The sequence below is a fragment of the Podarcis raffonei genome, chromosome Z (assembly GCF_027172205.1).
Source record: "Podarcis raffonei isolate rPodRaf1 chromosome Z, rPodRaf1.pri, whole genome shotgun sequence".
Taxonomy (NCBI): Eukaryota; Metazoa; Chordata; class Lepidosauria; order Squamata; family Lacertidae; genus Podarcis; species Podarcis raffonei.
The window spans coordinates 803,775-818,570 of NC_070621.1; the positions used below are offsets into that span (position 1 = coordinate 803,775).

Consider the following 14,796-nt stretch of genomic DNA (forward strand, 5'->3'; position numbering starts at 1 on the left):
GTTCCTGATTTTGAAATCAAGAGTCCGTTCCTGATTTTGAAATCAAGGTTTCGAGTCCGTTCCTGATTTTGAAATCAAGATTTGGCTTCCTTTTCTGATTTTGAAATCAAGATTTTGAGTCAGTTTCTGATTTTGAAATCAAGATTTCAATTCCGTTCCTGATTTTGAAATCAAGATTTTGAGTCCGTTTCTGATTTTGAAATCAAGATTTCAGGCCCATTTCTGATTTTGAAATCAAGATTTCGATTCCGTCTCTGATTTTGAAATCAAGATTTTGAATCTGTTTCTGATTTTAAAATTAAGGTTTTGATTCCGTTTCTGATTTTGAAATCAAGCTTTCAATTCTGTTTCTGGTTTTTAAATGAAGATTTTGGTTCCATTTCTGATTTTAAAATTTCTGGAAATGTGGCACTATTTTAAAATGAAGATTTCGATTCTGTTTCTGATTTTGAATTAGGATTTCAATTCCGTTTCTGATTCTGAAATTTATATTTTGGTTCCGTTTCTGATTTTAAAATTAGGATTTGTATTCAGTTTCTGATTCTGAAATCAAGATTTTGATTTTGTTCCTGATTTTGAAATCAAGATTTTGATTCCGTTCCTGATTTTGAAATCAAGATTTTGATTCCGTTCCTGATTTTGAAATCAAGCTTTCAATTCTGTTTCTGGTTTTAAATGAAGATTTTGGTTCCATTTCTGATTTTAAAATTTCTGGAAATGTGGCACTATTTTAAAATGAAGATTTCGATTCCGTTTCTGATTTTGAAATCAAGATTTCGATTCCTTTTCTGATTTTGAAATCAAGATTTCGATTTTGTTTCTGATTTTGAAATCAAGATTCCATTCCTGATTTTGAACTCAAGATTTTGATTCCGTTTCTGATTTTGAAATCAAGGTTTCAATTTTGAAATCAAGAATTTGGTTCCGTTTCTGATTTTGAAATCAAGATTTCGATTCTGTTCCTGATTTTGAAATCAATATTTCGATGCCGTTTCTGATTTTGAAATCAATATTTCAGGCCCATTTCTGATTTTGAAATCAAGGTTTTGAATCCATTTCTGATTTTGAAATCAAGATTTTGATTCCGTTTCTGATTTTAAAATTTCTGGAAATGTGGCACGATTTTAAAATGAAGATTTCGATTCCATTTCTGATTTTGAATTAGGATTTCGATTCTGTTTCTGATTCTGAAATTTAAATGTTGGTTCCGTTTCTGATTTTAAAATTAGGATTTGGATTCAGTTTCTGATTCTGAAATCAAGACTTCGATTTCGTTTCTGATTTTGAAATCAAGATTTTGTTTCCGTTCCTGATTTTGAAATCAAGATGTTGATTCCGTTTCTGATTTTGAAATCAAGATGTTGATTCCATTTCTGATTTTGAAATGAAGATTTCAGTTCCATTTCTGATTTTAAATTTAGGATTGTGATTCGAAAGTGAAGATTTTGATTCCGTTTCTGATTTTGAAATCAAGTTTTCTATTCCGATTCTGATTCTGAAATCAAGATTCCGTTCCTGATTTTGAAATCAAGATGTTGATTCCGTTTCTGGGTTTGAAACTTAGATTTTGATTCCGTTTCTGATTTTACAATGAAGATTTTGATTCCGTTTCTGATTTTAAAATAAAACTAGGCACGGTTTTAAGAGTAAGATTGTACCTCGTGGGCCGAAATATCGGCTTCCAGCAGCTGGTGTTTCTTAAGAAGGTTATTAACGGACGCCAAATCTTTCCCATAATCCTCAGAGGCGAGCAGCGCTTCCACCTGGGGGGTTAATAATAATAATAATAATAATAATAAAAATAATAATAATAATAATGGTTATCTACTCGATTCTGCCCATTGTCTCCCACCCCGAGATCAATTCAATAAATATCATTAATAATAATAATAATAATAATAATAATAATAATGGTTATCTACTCGATTCTGCCCATTGTCTCCCACCCCGAGATCAATTCAATAAATATTATCATTAATAATAATAATAATAATAATAATAATAATAATGGTTATCTACTCGATTCTGCCCATTGTCTCCCACCCCGAGATCAATTCAATAAATATTATCATTAATAATAATAATAATAATAATAATAATAATGGTTATCTACTCGATTCTGCCCATTGTCTCCCACCCCGAGATCAATTCAATAAATATTATCATTAATAATAATAATAATAATAATTAATATTTTTTATAATTAATTTTTATTCAAATTTCCAATAACCATTCCAATGACTATTTAACATCCAATAATTAATAATAATATTAATGGTTTTCTACTTGATTCTAAAAATAAAATAAAATAATAGAATGTCCCCCCGGATGTGCCCCCTAACTACTACTACTACTACTACTACTACTAATAATAATAGAATGTCCCCCCCGGAGCAGCGCTTCCACCTGGGGGGTTAATAATAATAATAATAATAATAATAATAATAATAATAATAATAATAATATTTATCTACTCGATTCTGCCCATTGTCTCCCACCCCGAGATCAATTCAATAAATATTATCATTAATGATAATAATAATAACAACAAGAATTAATAATATTAATGGTTTTCTACTTGATTCTAAAAATAAAATAAAATAAAATAAAATAATAGAATGTCCCCCCAGATGTGCCCCCTAACTACTACTACTACTAGTAATAATAATAATAATAATAATAATAATAATAATAATAATAATAATAATAGAATGTCCCCCCGGATGTGCCCCCTAACTACTACTACTACTACTAGTAGTAATAATAATAATAATAATAATAATAATAATAATAATAATAATAGAATGTCCCCCCAGATGTGCCCCCTAACTACTACTACTACTACTAGTAGTAGTAATAATAATAATAATAATAATAATAGAATGTCCCCCCAGATGTGCCCCCTAACTACTACTACTACTAGTAGTAATAATAATAATAATAATAATAATAATAATAATAATAATAATAATAGAATGTCCCCCCGGATGTGCCCCCTAACTACTACTACTACTACTAATAATAAAAATAATAAAAATAATAGAATGTCCCCCCAGATGTGCCCCCTAACTACTACTACTACTAGTAATAATAATAATAATAATAATAATAATAATAATAATAGAATGTCCCCCCGGATGTGCCCCCTAACTACTACTACTACTACTACTACTACTAATAGAATGTCCCCCCGGATGTGCCCCCTAACTACTACTACTACTACTAATAATAATAATAATAGAATGTCCCCCCGGATGTGCCCCCTAACTACTACTACTACTACTAATAATAATAATAGAATGTCCCCCCGGATGTGCCCCCTAACTACTACTACTACTACTACTAATAATAATAATAATAGAATGTCCCCCCGGATGTGCCCCCTAACTACTACTACTACTAATAATAATAATAATAGAATGTCCCCGCGGATGTGCCCCCTAACTACTACTACTACTACTACTACTAATAGAATGTCCCCCCCGGATGTGCCCCCTAACTACTACTACTACTACTACTACTACTAATAGAATGTCCCCCCGGATGTGCCCCCTAACTACTACTACTACTAATAATAATAATAGAATGCCCCCCCGGATGTGCCCCCTAACTACTACTACTACTACTAATAATAATAATAGAATGTCCCCCTGGATGTGCCCCCTAACTACTACTACTACTACTAATAATAATAAAAGAATGTCCCCCCGGATGTGCCCCCTAACTACTACTACTACTACTACTACTAATAGAATGCCCCCCCGGATGTGCCCCCTAACTACTACTACTACTAATAATAATAATAATAGAATGTCCCTCCGGATGTGCCCCCTAACTACTACTACTACTACTACTAGTAATAATAATAATAATAATAATAATAATAATAATAATAATAATAATAGAATGTCCCCCCGGATGTGCCCCTAACTACTACTACTACTACTAGTAATAATAATAATAATAATAATAATAATAATAATAATAATAATAATAATAATAATAGAATGTCCCCCCGGATGTGCCCCCTAACTACTACTACTACTAGTAGTAATAATAATAATAATAATAATAATAATAATAATAGAATGTCCCCCCAGATGTGCCCCCTAACTACTACTACTACTACTACTACTAGTAATAATAATAATAATAATAATAATAATAGAATGTCCCCCCGGATGTGCCCCCTAACTACTACTACTACTACTACTACTAATAATAATAATAATAGAATGTCCCCCCAGATGTGCCCCCTAACTACTACTACTACTAGTAATAATAATAATAATAATAATAATAATAATAATAGAATGTCCCCCCGGATGTGCCCCCTAACTACTACTACTACTACTACTACTAATAGAATGTCCCCCCGGATGTGCCCCCTAACTACTACTACTACTACTAATAATAATAATAGAATGTCCCCCCGGATGTGCCCCCTAACTACTACTACTACTACTAATAATAATAATAGAATGTCCCCCCGGATGTGCCCCCTAACTACTACTACTACTACTAATAATAATAATAGAATGTCCCCCCGGATGTGCCCCCTAACTACTACTACTACTACTAATAATAATAATAGAATGTCCCCCCGGATGTGCCCCCTAACTACTACTACTACTACTACTACTAATAATAATAGAATGTCCCCGCGGATGTGCCCCCTAACTACTACTACTACTACTAATAATAATAGAATGTCCCCCCGGATGTGCCCCCTAACTACTACTACTACTACTACTACTAATAGAATGTCCCTCCGGATGTGCCCCCTAACTACTACTACTACTACTACTAATAATAATAATAGAATGTCCCCCCAGATGTGCCCCCTAACTACTACTACTACTACTACTAATAATAATAATAGAATGTCCCCCCGGATGTGCCCCCTAACTACTACTACTACTAATAGAATGTGCCCCGGGATGTGCCCCCTAACTACTACTACTACTACTACTAATAATAATAATAATAGAATGTCCCCCCCCGGAGCAGCGCTTCCACCTGGGGGGTTAATAATAATAATAATAATAATGATGATGATGATGATGATGATAATATTTATCTACTCGATTCTGCCCATTGTCTCCCACCCCGAGATCAATTCAATAAATATTATCATTAATAATAATAATAATAATAATTAATATTTTTTATAATTAATTTTTATTCAAATTTCCAATAACCATTCCAATGACTATTTAACATCCAAGAATTAATAATAATATTAATGGTTTTCTACTTGATTCTAAAAATAAAATAAAAATAAAATAAGAGAATGTCCCCCTGGATGTGCCCCCTAACTACTACTACTACTACTACTAATAATAATAATAGAATGTCCCCCCTGGAGCAGTGCTTCCACCTGGGGGGTTAATAATAATAATAATAATAATAATAATGATAATGATAATATTTATCTACTCGATTCTGCCCATTGTCTCCCACCCCGAGATCAATTCAATAAATATTATCATTAATAATAATAATAATAACAACAACAATAATTAATAATAATATTAATGGTTTTCTACTTGATTCTAAAAATAAGATAAAATAAAATAATAAAATAAAATAAAATAAAATAATATAATGTCCGCCCAGATGTGCCCCCTACTACAACTACTAGTAGTAATAATAATAATAATAATAATAATAATATTTATCTACTCGATTCTGCCCATTGTCTCCCACCCCGAGATCAATTCAATAAATATTATCATTAATAATAATAACAACAACAATTAATAATAATATTAATGGTTTTCTACTTGACTCTAAAAATAAAATAAAATAAAATAAAATAAAATAATAGAATGTCCCCCCGGATGTGCCCCCTAACTACTACTACTACTAGTAATAATAATAATAATAATAATAATAATAATAATAATAGAATGTCCCCCCGGATCCGCCCCCTACCTCTGAAAGCCAGAAGTCAAAGTCCTTGATCCCGGTGTTGAAATTCTGTTGCTTATTGGCTTCCTTCAGACGGTGACTCTTCTCGGCCGATTTCCGAACGAGGAACTGCCATTGGTCGGCCAGGGCGGCCAATCGGGCCTAGAGGGGAGGGAGGAACCAGAATGGGGGGAAATTCGGGAACCAAAATCAAATTCAATCAAACCCAAATATTTGATGCCATTTTCCAGGAGACGAAGCCTCAAAATTTTGATAACGGTAAGAATTTTGGACTGGCCAGATACACAAAAACCTCCAAAGCTCCGCCCAGGAAGCGGATACGTCCAGACAGGAAGTGCCATTCTCTTTGGAATGACGAGGGCTTTCATATGACAGGTCACATGACAGGCTTGTCCACTTTAGGAAATTTGGGAACACTAGTAGAAACGAGAATGAAGATGAATGGGAGCAGACAGGCCTAGCTAACAAAAACCTCCAAAGCTCCGCCCAGGAAGCAGATACGTCCAATCAGGAGACGCCATTCTCTTTGGAACGACGAGGGCTTTTATATGAAGGTCACTTGACAGGCTTGTCTGCTTTAGGAAATTCAGGAACAGAACACTAGTAGAAACTAGAATGAAGATGAATGGGAGCATACAGGCCTAGCTACACAAAAACCTCCAAAGCTCCGCCCAGGAAGCAAATACGTCCAATCAGGAGATGCCATTCTCTTTGGAATGACGAGGGCTTTTATATGACAGGTCACATGACAGGCTTGTCTGCTTTAGGGAATTTGGGAACCCTAGCTTAAAATCAGATTTCTATTTCTGATAATTTGGCACCGTTTTGATATTAAGATTTCAATTCCGTTTCTGATTTTAAAATGAGGATTTTCATTCCGTTTCTGATTTTGAAATGAGGGTTTCAATTCTGTTTCTGATTTTAAAGTGAAGATTTCGGTTCCCTTTCTAATTCTAAAATGAAGATTTCGATTCAGTTTCTGATTTTAAAATGCAATTTCTATTTCTGGAAATTTGGCACGGTTTTAAAATGAAGATTTCGATTCCGTTTATGATTTTAAAATGAAGATTTCGGTTCTGTTTATGATTTTAAAATGAAGATTTTGATTCCGTTTCTGATTTTAAAATTAGGATTTCAATTCTGTTTCTGATTTGAAAATGAAGATTTCAATTCCGTTTCTGATTTTAAAATAAGATTCCTATTTCAGAAAACGTTGCACTATTTCAAGATTCTGATTCCGTTTCTTATTTTAAAATAAGACTTATATTTCTGAAAACAGACTATTTTAAAATTAAGATTTTGATTCCGTTTCTGAAAATCTTGCACCTAACATTTCTTGGAAGAAGTTCTTCCCTATGGCTGTTCCCAAACCACTGAAAGTATTATTGCTAGTGGAAGGAAGTTTGCCACCATGGATGAATGGGAGCCAACTGGCCTGGCTGAGCTATAAAGCTCCGCCCAGGAAGGAGAAACATCCAAACAGGAAGTGCCATTCTCTTCGGAATGACGAGGGCTTTCATATGACAGGTCACTTGACAGGCTTGTCTGCTTTAGGAAATTCAGGAACAGAACACTAGTAGAAACTAGAATGAAGATGAATGGGAGCAGACAGGCCTAGCTACACAAAAACCTCCAAAGCTCCGCCCAGGAAGCAGATACGTCCAATCAGGGGACGCCATTCTCTTTGGAACGCCGTGGGCTTTTATATGAAAGGTCACATGACAGGCTTGTCTGCTTTGGGAAATTCAGGAACAGAACACTAGTAGAAACTAGAATGAAGATGAATGGGAGCAGACAGGCCTAGCTAACAAAAACCTCCAAAGCTCCGCCCAGGAAGCAGATACGTCCAATCAGGAGACGCCATTCTCTTTGGAACGACGAGGGCTTTTATATGACAGGTCACTTGACAGGCTTGTCTGCTTTAGGAAATTCAGGAACAGAATACTAGTAGAAACTAGAATGAAGATGAATGGGAGCAGACAGGCCGAGCTAACAAAAACCTCCAAAGCTCCGCCCAGGAAGCAGATACGTCCAATCAGGAGACGCCATTCTCTTTGGAACGCTGTGGGCTTTTATATGAAAGGTCACTTGACAGGCTTGTCTCCTTTAGGAAATTCAGGAACAGAACACTAGTAGAAACTAGAATGAAGATGAATGGGAGCACACAGGCCTAGCTACAAAAAAACCTCCAAAGCTCCGCCCAGGCAGCAGATACGTCCAATCAGGAGACGCCATTCTCTTTGGAACGACGAGGGCTTTTATATGACAGGTCACATGACAGGCTTGTCCGCTTTAGGAAATTCAAGAACACTAGTAGGCCGAGATACATAAAAACGCCATAAGCTCCGCCCAGGAAGCAGATACGTCCAATCAGGAGACGCCATTCTCTTTGGAACGTCGTGGGCTTTTATATGAAAGGTCACATGACAGGCTTGCCTGCTTTGGGGAATTCACAAACAGTAGCAGAATCTAGGATGAGTGGATTGGCTAGGCCGGACTACACAAAAACCTCAATAGCTCCGCCCAGGAAGTGGATACATCCTAACAGGAAGTACCAATCTCTTCAGAACGACATGGGCTTTTGTATGACAGGTCACATGACAGGCTTGTATGCTTTCAGAAATTCAGAAACATGACGAGAAGGAACCTGTAGGCCGAGCTACACAAAAACCTCAAAAGCTCCGCCCAGAAAGCAGATACGTCCAATCAGGAGGTGCCATTCTCTCCGGAACGCCGTGGGCTTTCATATGACAGGTCACATGACAGGCTTGTCTGCTTTAGGAAATTCAGGATCACTAGTAGGCCGAGCTACACAAAAACCTCCAAAGCTCCGTCCAGGAAGTGGATACATCCAAACAGGAAGTGTCATTCTCTTCAGAATGACGAGGGCTTTTATATGACAGGTCACATGACAGGCTTTAGGAAATTGGGGAAACCTAGGAGAAGGAATTGCAGGAGCAGACAGGCCTGGCTACACGAAAACCTCAAAAGCTCCGCCCAGGAAGCAAATACACCCAATCAGGAACTACCATTCTCTCCCAAATGCCGTGGGCTTTTATATGACAGGTCACCGACCCACCTTGACGGCATCCTCGCTCCCGGCGCAGGCCCCGCGCTCGATGAGGGAGTTGCCGACGTCGATGACGCCCCGGATCCGGTCGGCGTTGGCTTGTAGCTCTGCCTCAAAGGCCTGGTGTTTCTGGTGCTTGCTCTGGAAATACGAAAAAAATGGTGCATTGGGCAAAATATTATTATTAACAATAATAATAATATAATATATATAAAATATAATAAATGGGTCAATAAAAAAAGTAAATAAGTTGATAAATAATACACAGGTTAACCAATAAGTAGGTTAATAGATTAATGAATAAAAACAGGTTGATAAAGAAATAAAAGGTTAATAAACAAACATAGGTTAATAAACAGGTTAACAAGTAAGTAGGTTAATAGATTAATGAATAAAAACAGGTTAATAAATAAGTTAATAAATAAGGTTAATAAATAAGTTAATAAATAAGGTTAATAAATAAGTAGGTTAATAGATTAATTAATAAAAACAGGCTAATAAATAAGTAGGTTAATAGATTAATAAAAACAGGTTAATAAATAAAAGGTTAATAAACTCAGGTTAATAAAGAAACAGGTTAATAAATAAATAAGTCTTAAAAGTAAATGACTTAATGAAGGAATAGGTCAATAAATAGACAAATAGGTTAACGTATTTATAGATCTCTTGTCTATAAATATTAATTAAAAATGAAACAATTAAAAATGAAACATGGACGGCGATGATGTCATTCAACGAGACGGGTGAAAAACGAAAAATGAGAGAGACGGACGAGCGAGCAAATGGGGGAAATGAGAAAAGAATAAGAACAAAAGAATCGGAAATAATAAAAATAATAGTAAAATAATAAATGATAAATAAGAATAAAAGAATTGGAAATAAGAAGAATAATAATAAAATAATAAGTGATAAACAAGAATAAAAGAATAAAGAATAAATGAGAAGAAAATAATAAGGTATAATAAGAATAAAAGACTAAATAAATAAGAATAAAAGAATTGGAAATAAGAAGAATAAAATAATAAGTGATAAACAAGAATAAAAGAATAAAGAATAAATGAGAATAAAATAATAAGGAATAATAAGAATAAAAGACTAAATAAATAAGAATAAAAGAATCTGAAATAAGAAGAAGAAAAGAATAAATGATAAACAAGAATAAAAGAATCTGAAATAATAAGAATAAGAATAAAAGAATTGGAAATAATCAGAATAAAATAGGAAATAAGAAATAAGAATAAAAGAATCGGTAATAATAAGAATAAAAATAAAATAAGAAATAAGAATAAAAAAATCAGTAATAATAAGAAAAAGAATAAAATAAGAAATGATAAATAAGAATAAAAGAATAAATGATAAATAAGAATAAAAGAATCGGTAATAATAAAAATAAAAGGATAAATAAATAAGAATAAAAGAATCAGAAATAGGAGTAAGAATGAAAGAATAAATAATAAGAATAAAAGAATCGGAAATAATAAGAAAAATAAAATAATATATAAGAAACAAAGAATAAAAGAATCAAAAATAGTAAGAATAAATAATAAATAAGAATAATAAGATTAAAAGAAGAATAAAAGATTAAAAATATATCAGAATCAGAATAAATAAGAATAAGAATAAAAGAATAAATAAAAATAAGAATAAAAGAATAAGAATAAAATAAGAATAAGAATAAAAAAAGAAAAAATAAATAAGAAGAAGAATAAAAGAATTGGAAATAATAAGAAGAAGAATAAAATAATAAGTGATAAATAAGAATAAAAGAATTGGAAATAATAAGAAGAAGAATAAAATAATATATAAGAATCAAAGAAAAGAATCAAAAATAATGAGAATAAATAATAAATAAGAAGAAGAAGAAGAAAAGAATAAAGAATAAATCAGAATAAGAATCAGAATAAATAAGAATAAAAATAATAGGAATAAGAATCAAAGAATAAATAAAAATAAGAATAAAAGAATAAATAAGAATCAAATAAGAATCAAAGAATAAATTACAAAAAGAATAAGAAGAAAAGAAGAATAAAAGAATAAATAAGAATCAAATAAGAATAAGAAAGAATAAATTATAAGAAGAATAAGAAGAAAAGAATAAAAGAATAAGAATAAAAGAATAAATATGAATAAAATAAGAATAAGAATCAAAGAATAAATTATAAGAAGAATAAGAATAAAAGAAGAAAGCAGAATAAAAGAATAAAGAATAAATCAGAATCAGAATAAATAAGAATAATAGGAATAAGAATAAAATAATAAATAAAAATAAAAATAAAAGAATAAATAAGAATAAAAGAAGAATAAAAGAATAAAGAATAAATCAGAATCAGAATAAATAAGAATAAAATAAGAATAAGAATAAAAGAATAAAATAAGAAGAATAAGAAATAAGAAGAAAAGAAGAAAAAATAATAAGAATAAAAGAATAAATAAGAATAAAATAAGAATAAGAATCAAAGAATAAATTATAAGAAGAATAAGAATAAAAGAAGAAGAAAGAAGAATAAAAGAATAAAGAATAAATCAGAATCAGAATAAATAAGAATAATAGGAATAAGAATAAAAGAATAAATAAAAATACGAATAAAAGAATAAATAAGAATAAAAGAAGAATAAATGAATAAAGAATAAATCAGAATCAGAATAAATAAGAATAAGAATAAAAGAATAAATTATAAGAATAAAAGAATAAGAAATAAGAAGAAAAGAAGGAGAAAAGAATAAATAAGAATAAAATAAAAATAAGAATCAAAGAATAAATTATAAGAAGAAGAAGAAAAAAAGAGTAAGAATAAAAGAATAAATAAGAATAAAGTAAGAATAAGAATCAAAGAATAAATTATAAGAAGAATAAGAATAAAAGAATAAAAGAATAAGAATAAAAGAATAAATAAGAATAAAATAAGAAGAAAAGAATAAATTATAAGAAGAAGAAAAGAAGAAGAAATAAGAAGAAAAGAAGAAGAAAAGAAATGGAAAGGCAAAAAGCCACAAATAACAGAGAGACTTACCAGGAGTTTGGAAAGCTGGAAAGAGAGAGGGAAAGAAGAAAAGAAGAGAGAGAGATCAGGATCCGGTGATCGGGATCCGGTGCCTGTCAATCCGGCGACGGGGGGGAACGGAGGCCGCTTTCCGGTTGGCCGGGAGCGGGAAGGGATCCGGCGGGAGAGGGATCTGGTGGAATGGGGAGAAACAGAGCCCGCTTTCTGGTTGGCCGGGAGCGGGAAGGGATCCGGCGGGAGGGGGATCCTGTGGGAACGGGGAGAAACGGAGCCCGCTTTCTTGTTGGCCGGGAGTGGAGAGGGATCTGGCGGGAGAGGGATCTGGTGGGGAAAGGATCCAGCAGGAATGAGGAGAAATGGAGCCTGCTTTCTGGTTGGCCGGGAGCGGAGAGGGATCCGGGGGGAGAGTGATGCGGCAGGAAAGGGATCTGGCGGGGAAGGGATCCAGTGGGAACGGGAGAAACGGAGCCCGCTTTCTGGTTGGCCAGGAGTGGAGAGGGATCTGGCGGGAGAGGGATCTGGCGGGAGAGGGATCTGGCGGGGGATCCGGTGGAATGGGGAAAACAGAGCCCGCTTTCTGGTTGCCCGGGAACGGAAAGGTATCTGGGGGGAGTGATGCAGCAGGAATGGGATCAGGCGGGAAAGGGATCCGGTGGGAACGGGGAGAAACGGAGTCCACTTTCTGGTTGGCCGGGAGCGGAGAGGGATCTGGCGGGAGAGGGATCTGGCGGGAAAAGGATCCAGCAGGAATGGGGAGAAATGGAGCCTGCTTTCTAGTTGGCCGGGAGAGGAGAGGGATCTGGGGGAGAGTGATGCGGCAGGAAAGGGATCCGGTGGGAACGGGGAGAAACAGAGCCCGCTTTCTGGTTGGCCGGGAACGGAGAGGGATCTGGCGGGAAAGGGATCTGGTGGAATGGGGAGAAACAGAGCCCGCTTTCTGGTTGGCCGGGAGCGGGAAGGGACCCGGCGGGAGAGGGATCTGGTGGAATGGGGAGAAACAGAGCCCCTTTCTGGTTGGCCGGGAGCGGGAAGGGATCCGGCGGGGAAGAGATCTCGCAGGAGAGGGATACGGTGGGAATGGGGAGAAACGGAGCCCACTTTCTGGTTGGCCGGGAGTGGAGAGGGATCTGGCGGGAGAGGGTTCTGGTGGGAAAAGGATCCAGGAGGAATGGGGAGAAATGGAGCCTGCTTTCTGGTTGGCCGGGAGCGGAGAGGGATCCAGGGGGAGAGTGATGCGGCAGGAAAGGGATCTGGCAGGAAAGGGATCTGGTGGAATGGGGAGAAACAGAGCCCGCTTTCTGGTTGTCCGGGAGCGGAAAGGGACCTGGGGGAGAGTGATGCAGCAGGAAAGGGATCTGGCAGGAAAGGGATCTGGTGGGAACGGGGAGAAGCGGAGCCCGCTTTCTGGTTGGCTGGGAGCGGAGAGGGATCTGGCGGGGAAGGGATCTGGCAGGAGAGGGATCCAGCAGGAGAGGGATCCGGCGGGATCCCGGGGAATTCCCTTAGGGGAGTCAGGATTGGGCCGCCCTGGTGGATCTCCAGCGGATCGGCCGGCGGATCTCCCCACAGTGGCTGGTTCTCTGCCCTCTGGGCCGATCCGTGTGGGTCACACAAGGGAGGAGGGAGATCCAGTCCTGAGGGATCCAGTTCCGGTGCATGGGTCCCGGGGATCCTGTTCATGTGATCACCTGGATGTTGGTGGGATCCTTGTAGGATTCTAATCATCCTAATAATCATCTAATAATCCTAATTATCATCTAATAATCTAACAATAACCTAACATAACGGCCTAATACCCCTCTAATAATCCCTCACGATTGGATCCTGTTCTCCATGTGATCTCCTGGATGTTGGTGGGATCCTTGTAGGATTCTAATCCTAATAATCATCTAATAATCATCTAATAATCTAACAATAACCTAACATAACCACCTAATAACCATCTAATAATCCCTCCTTATTGGATCCTGTTCTCCATGTGATCACCTGGATGTTGGTGGGATCCTTGTAGGATTCTAATCATCCTAATAATCATCTAATAATCTTAATAATCATCTAATAATCTAACTCTAACCTAAGATAACGGCCTAATACCCCTCTAATAATCCCTCACGACTGGATCCTGTTCTCCATGTGATCACCTGGATGTTGGTGGGATCCTTGTAGGATTCTAATCCTAATAATCATCTAATAATCCTCTAATAATCTAACAATAACCTAACCTAACGGCCTAATAACCCTCTAATAATCCCTCACGACTGGATCCTGTTCCCCATGTGATCACCTGGATGTTGGTGGGATCCTTGTAGGATTCTAATCCTAATAATCATCTAATAATCCTAATAATCATCTAATAATCATCTAATAATCATCTAATAATCTAACAATAACCACCTAATAACCATCTAATAATCCCTCCTTATTGGATCCTGTTCTCCATGTGATCACCTGGATGTTGGTGGGATCCTTGTAGGATTCTAATCCTAATAATCATCTAATAATCCTAATAATCATCTAATAATCTAACAATAACCTAACATAACCGCCTAATAATCCTCTAATAATCCCTCACGATTGGATCCTGTTCTCCATGTGATCTCCTGGATGTTGGAGGGATCCTTGTAGGATTCTAATCCTAATAATCATCTAATAATCATCTAATAATCTAACAATAACCTAACCTAACGGCCTAATAATCCTCTAATAATCCCTCACGAGTGGATCCTGTTCTCCATGTGATCACCTGGATGTTGGTGGGATCCTTGTAGGATTCTAATCCTAATAATCATC

At 35.6% G+C, this 14,796-nt stretch overlaps 1 protein-coding gene across 1 annotated transcript in view; it reads right to left on the reverse strand.

The window, feature by feature from the left end:
• SPTAN1 (spectrin alpha, non-erythrocytic 1) overlaps nucleotides 1-14,796 on the reverse strand; it is a 194,926-nt gene that overhangs the window by 57,908 nt on the left and 122,222 nt on the right. The window contains 4 exon segments of the mRNA XM_053373414.1: nucleotides 1,659-1,763; nucleotides 5,938-6,075; nucleotides 9,014-9,145; nucleotides 12,016-12,030. Coding sequence (XP_053229389.1) covers nucleotides 1,659-1,763; nucleotides 5,938-6,075; nucleotides 9,014-9,145; nucleotides 12,016-12,030 — 390 coding nt within the window.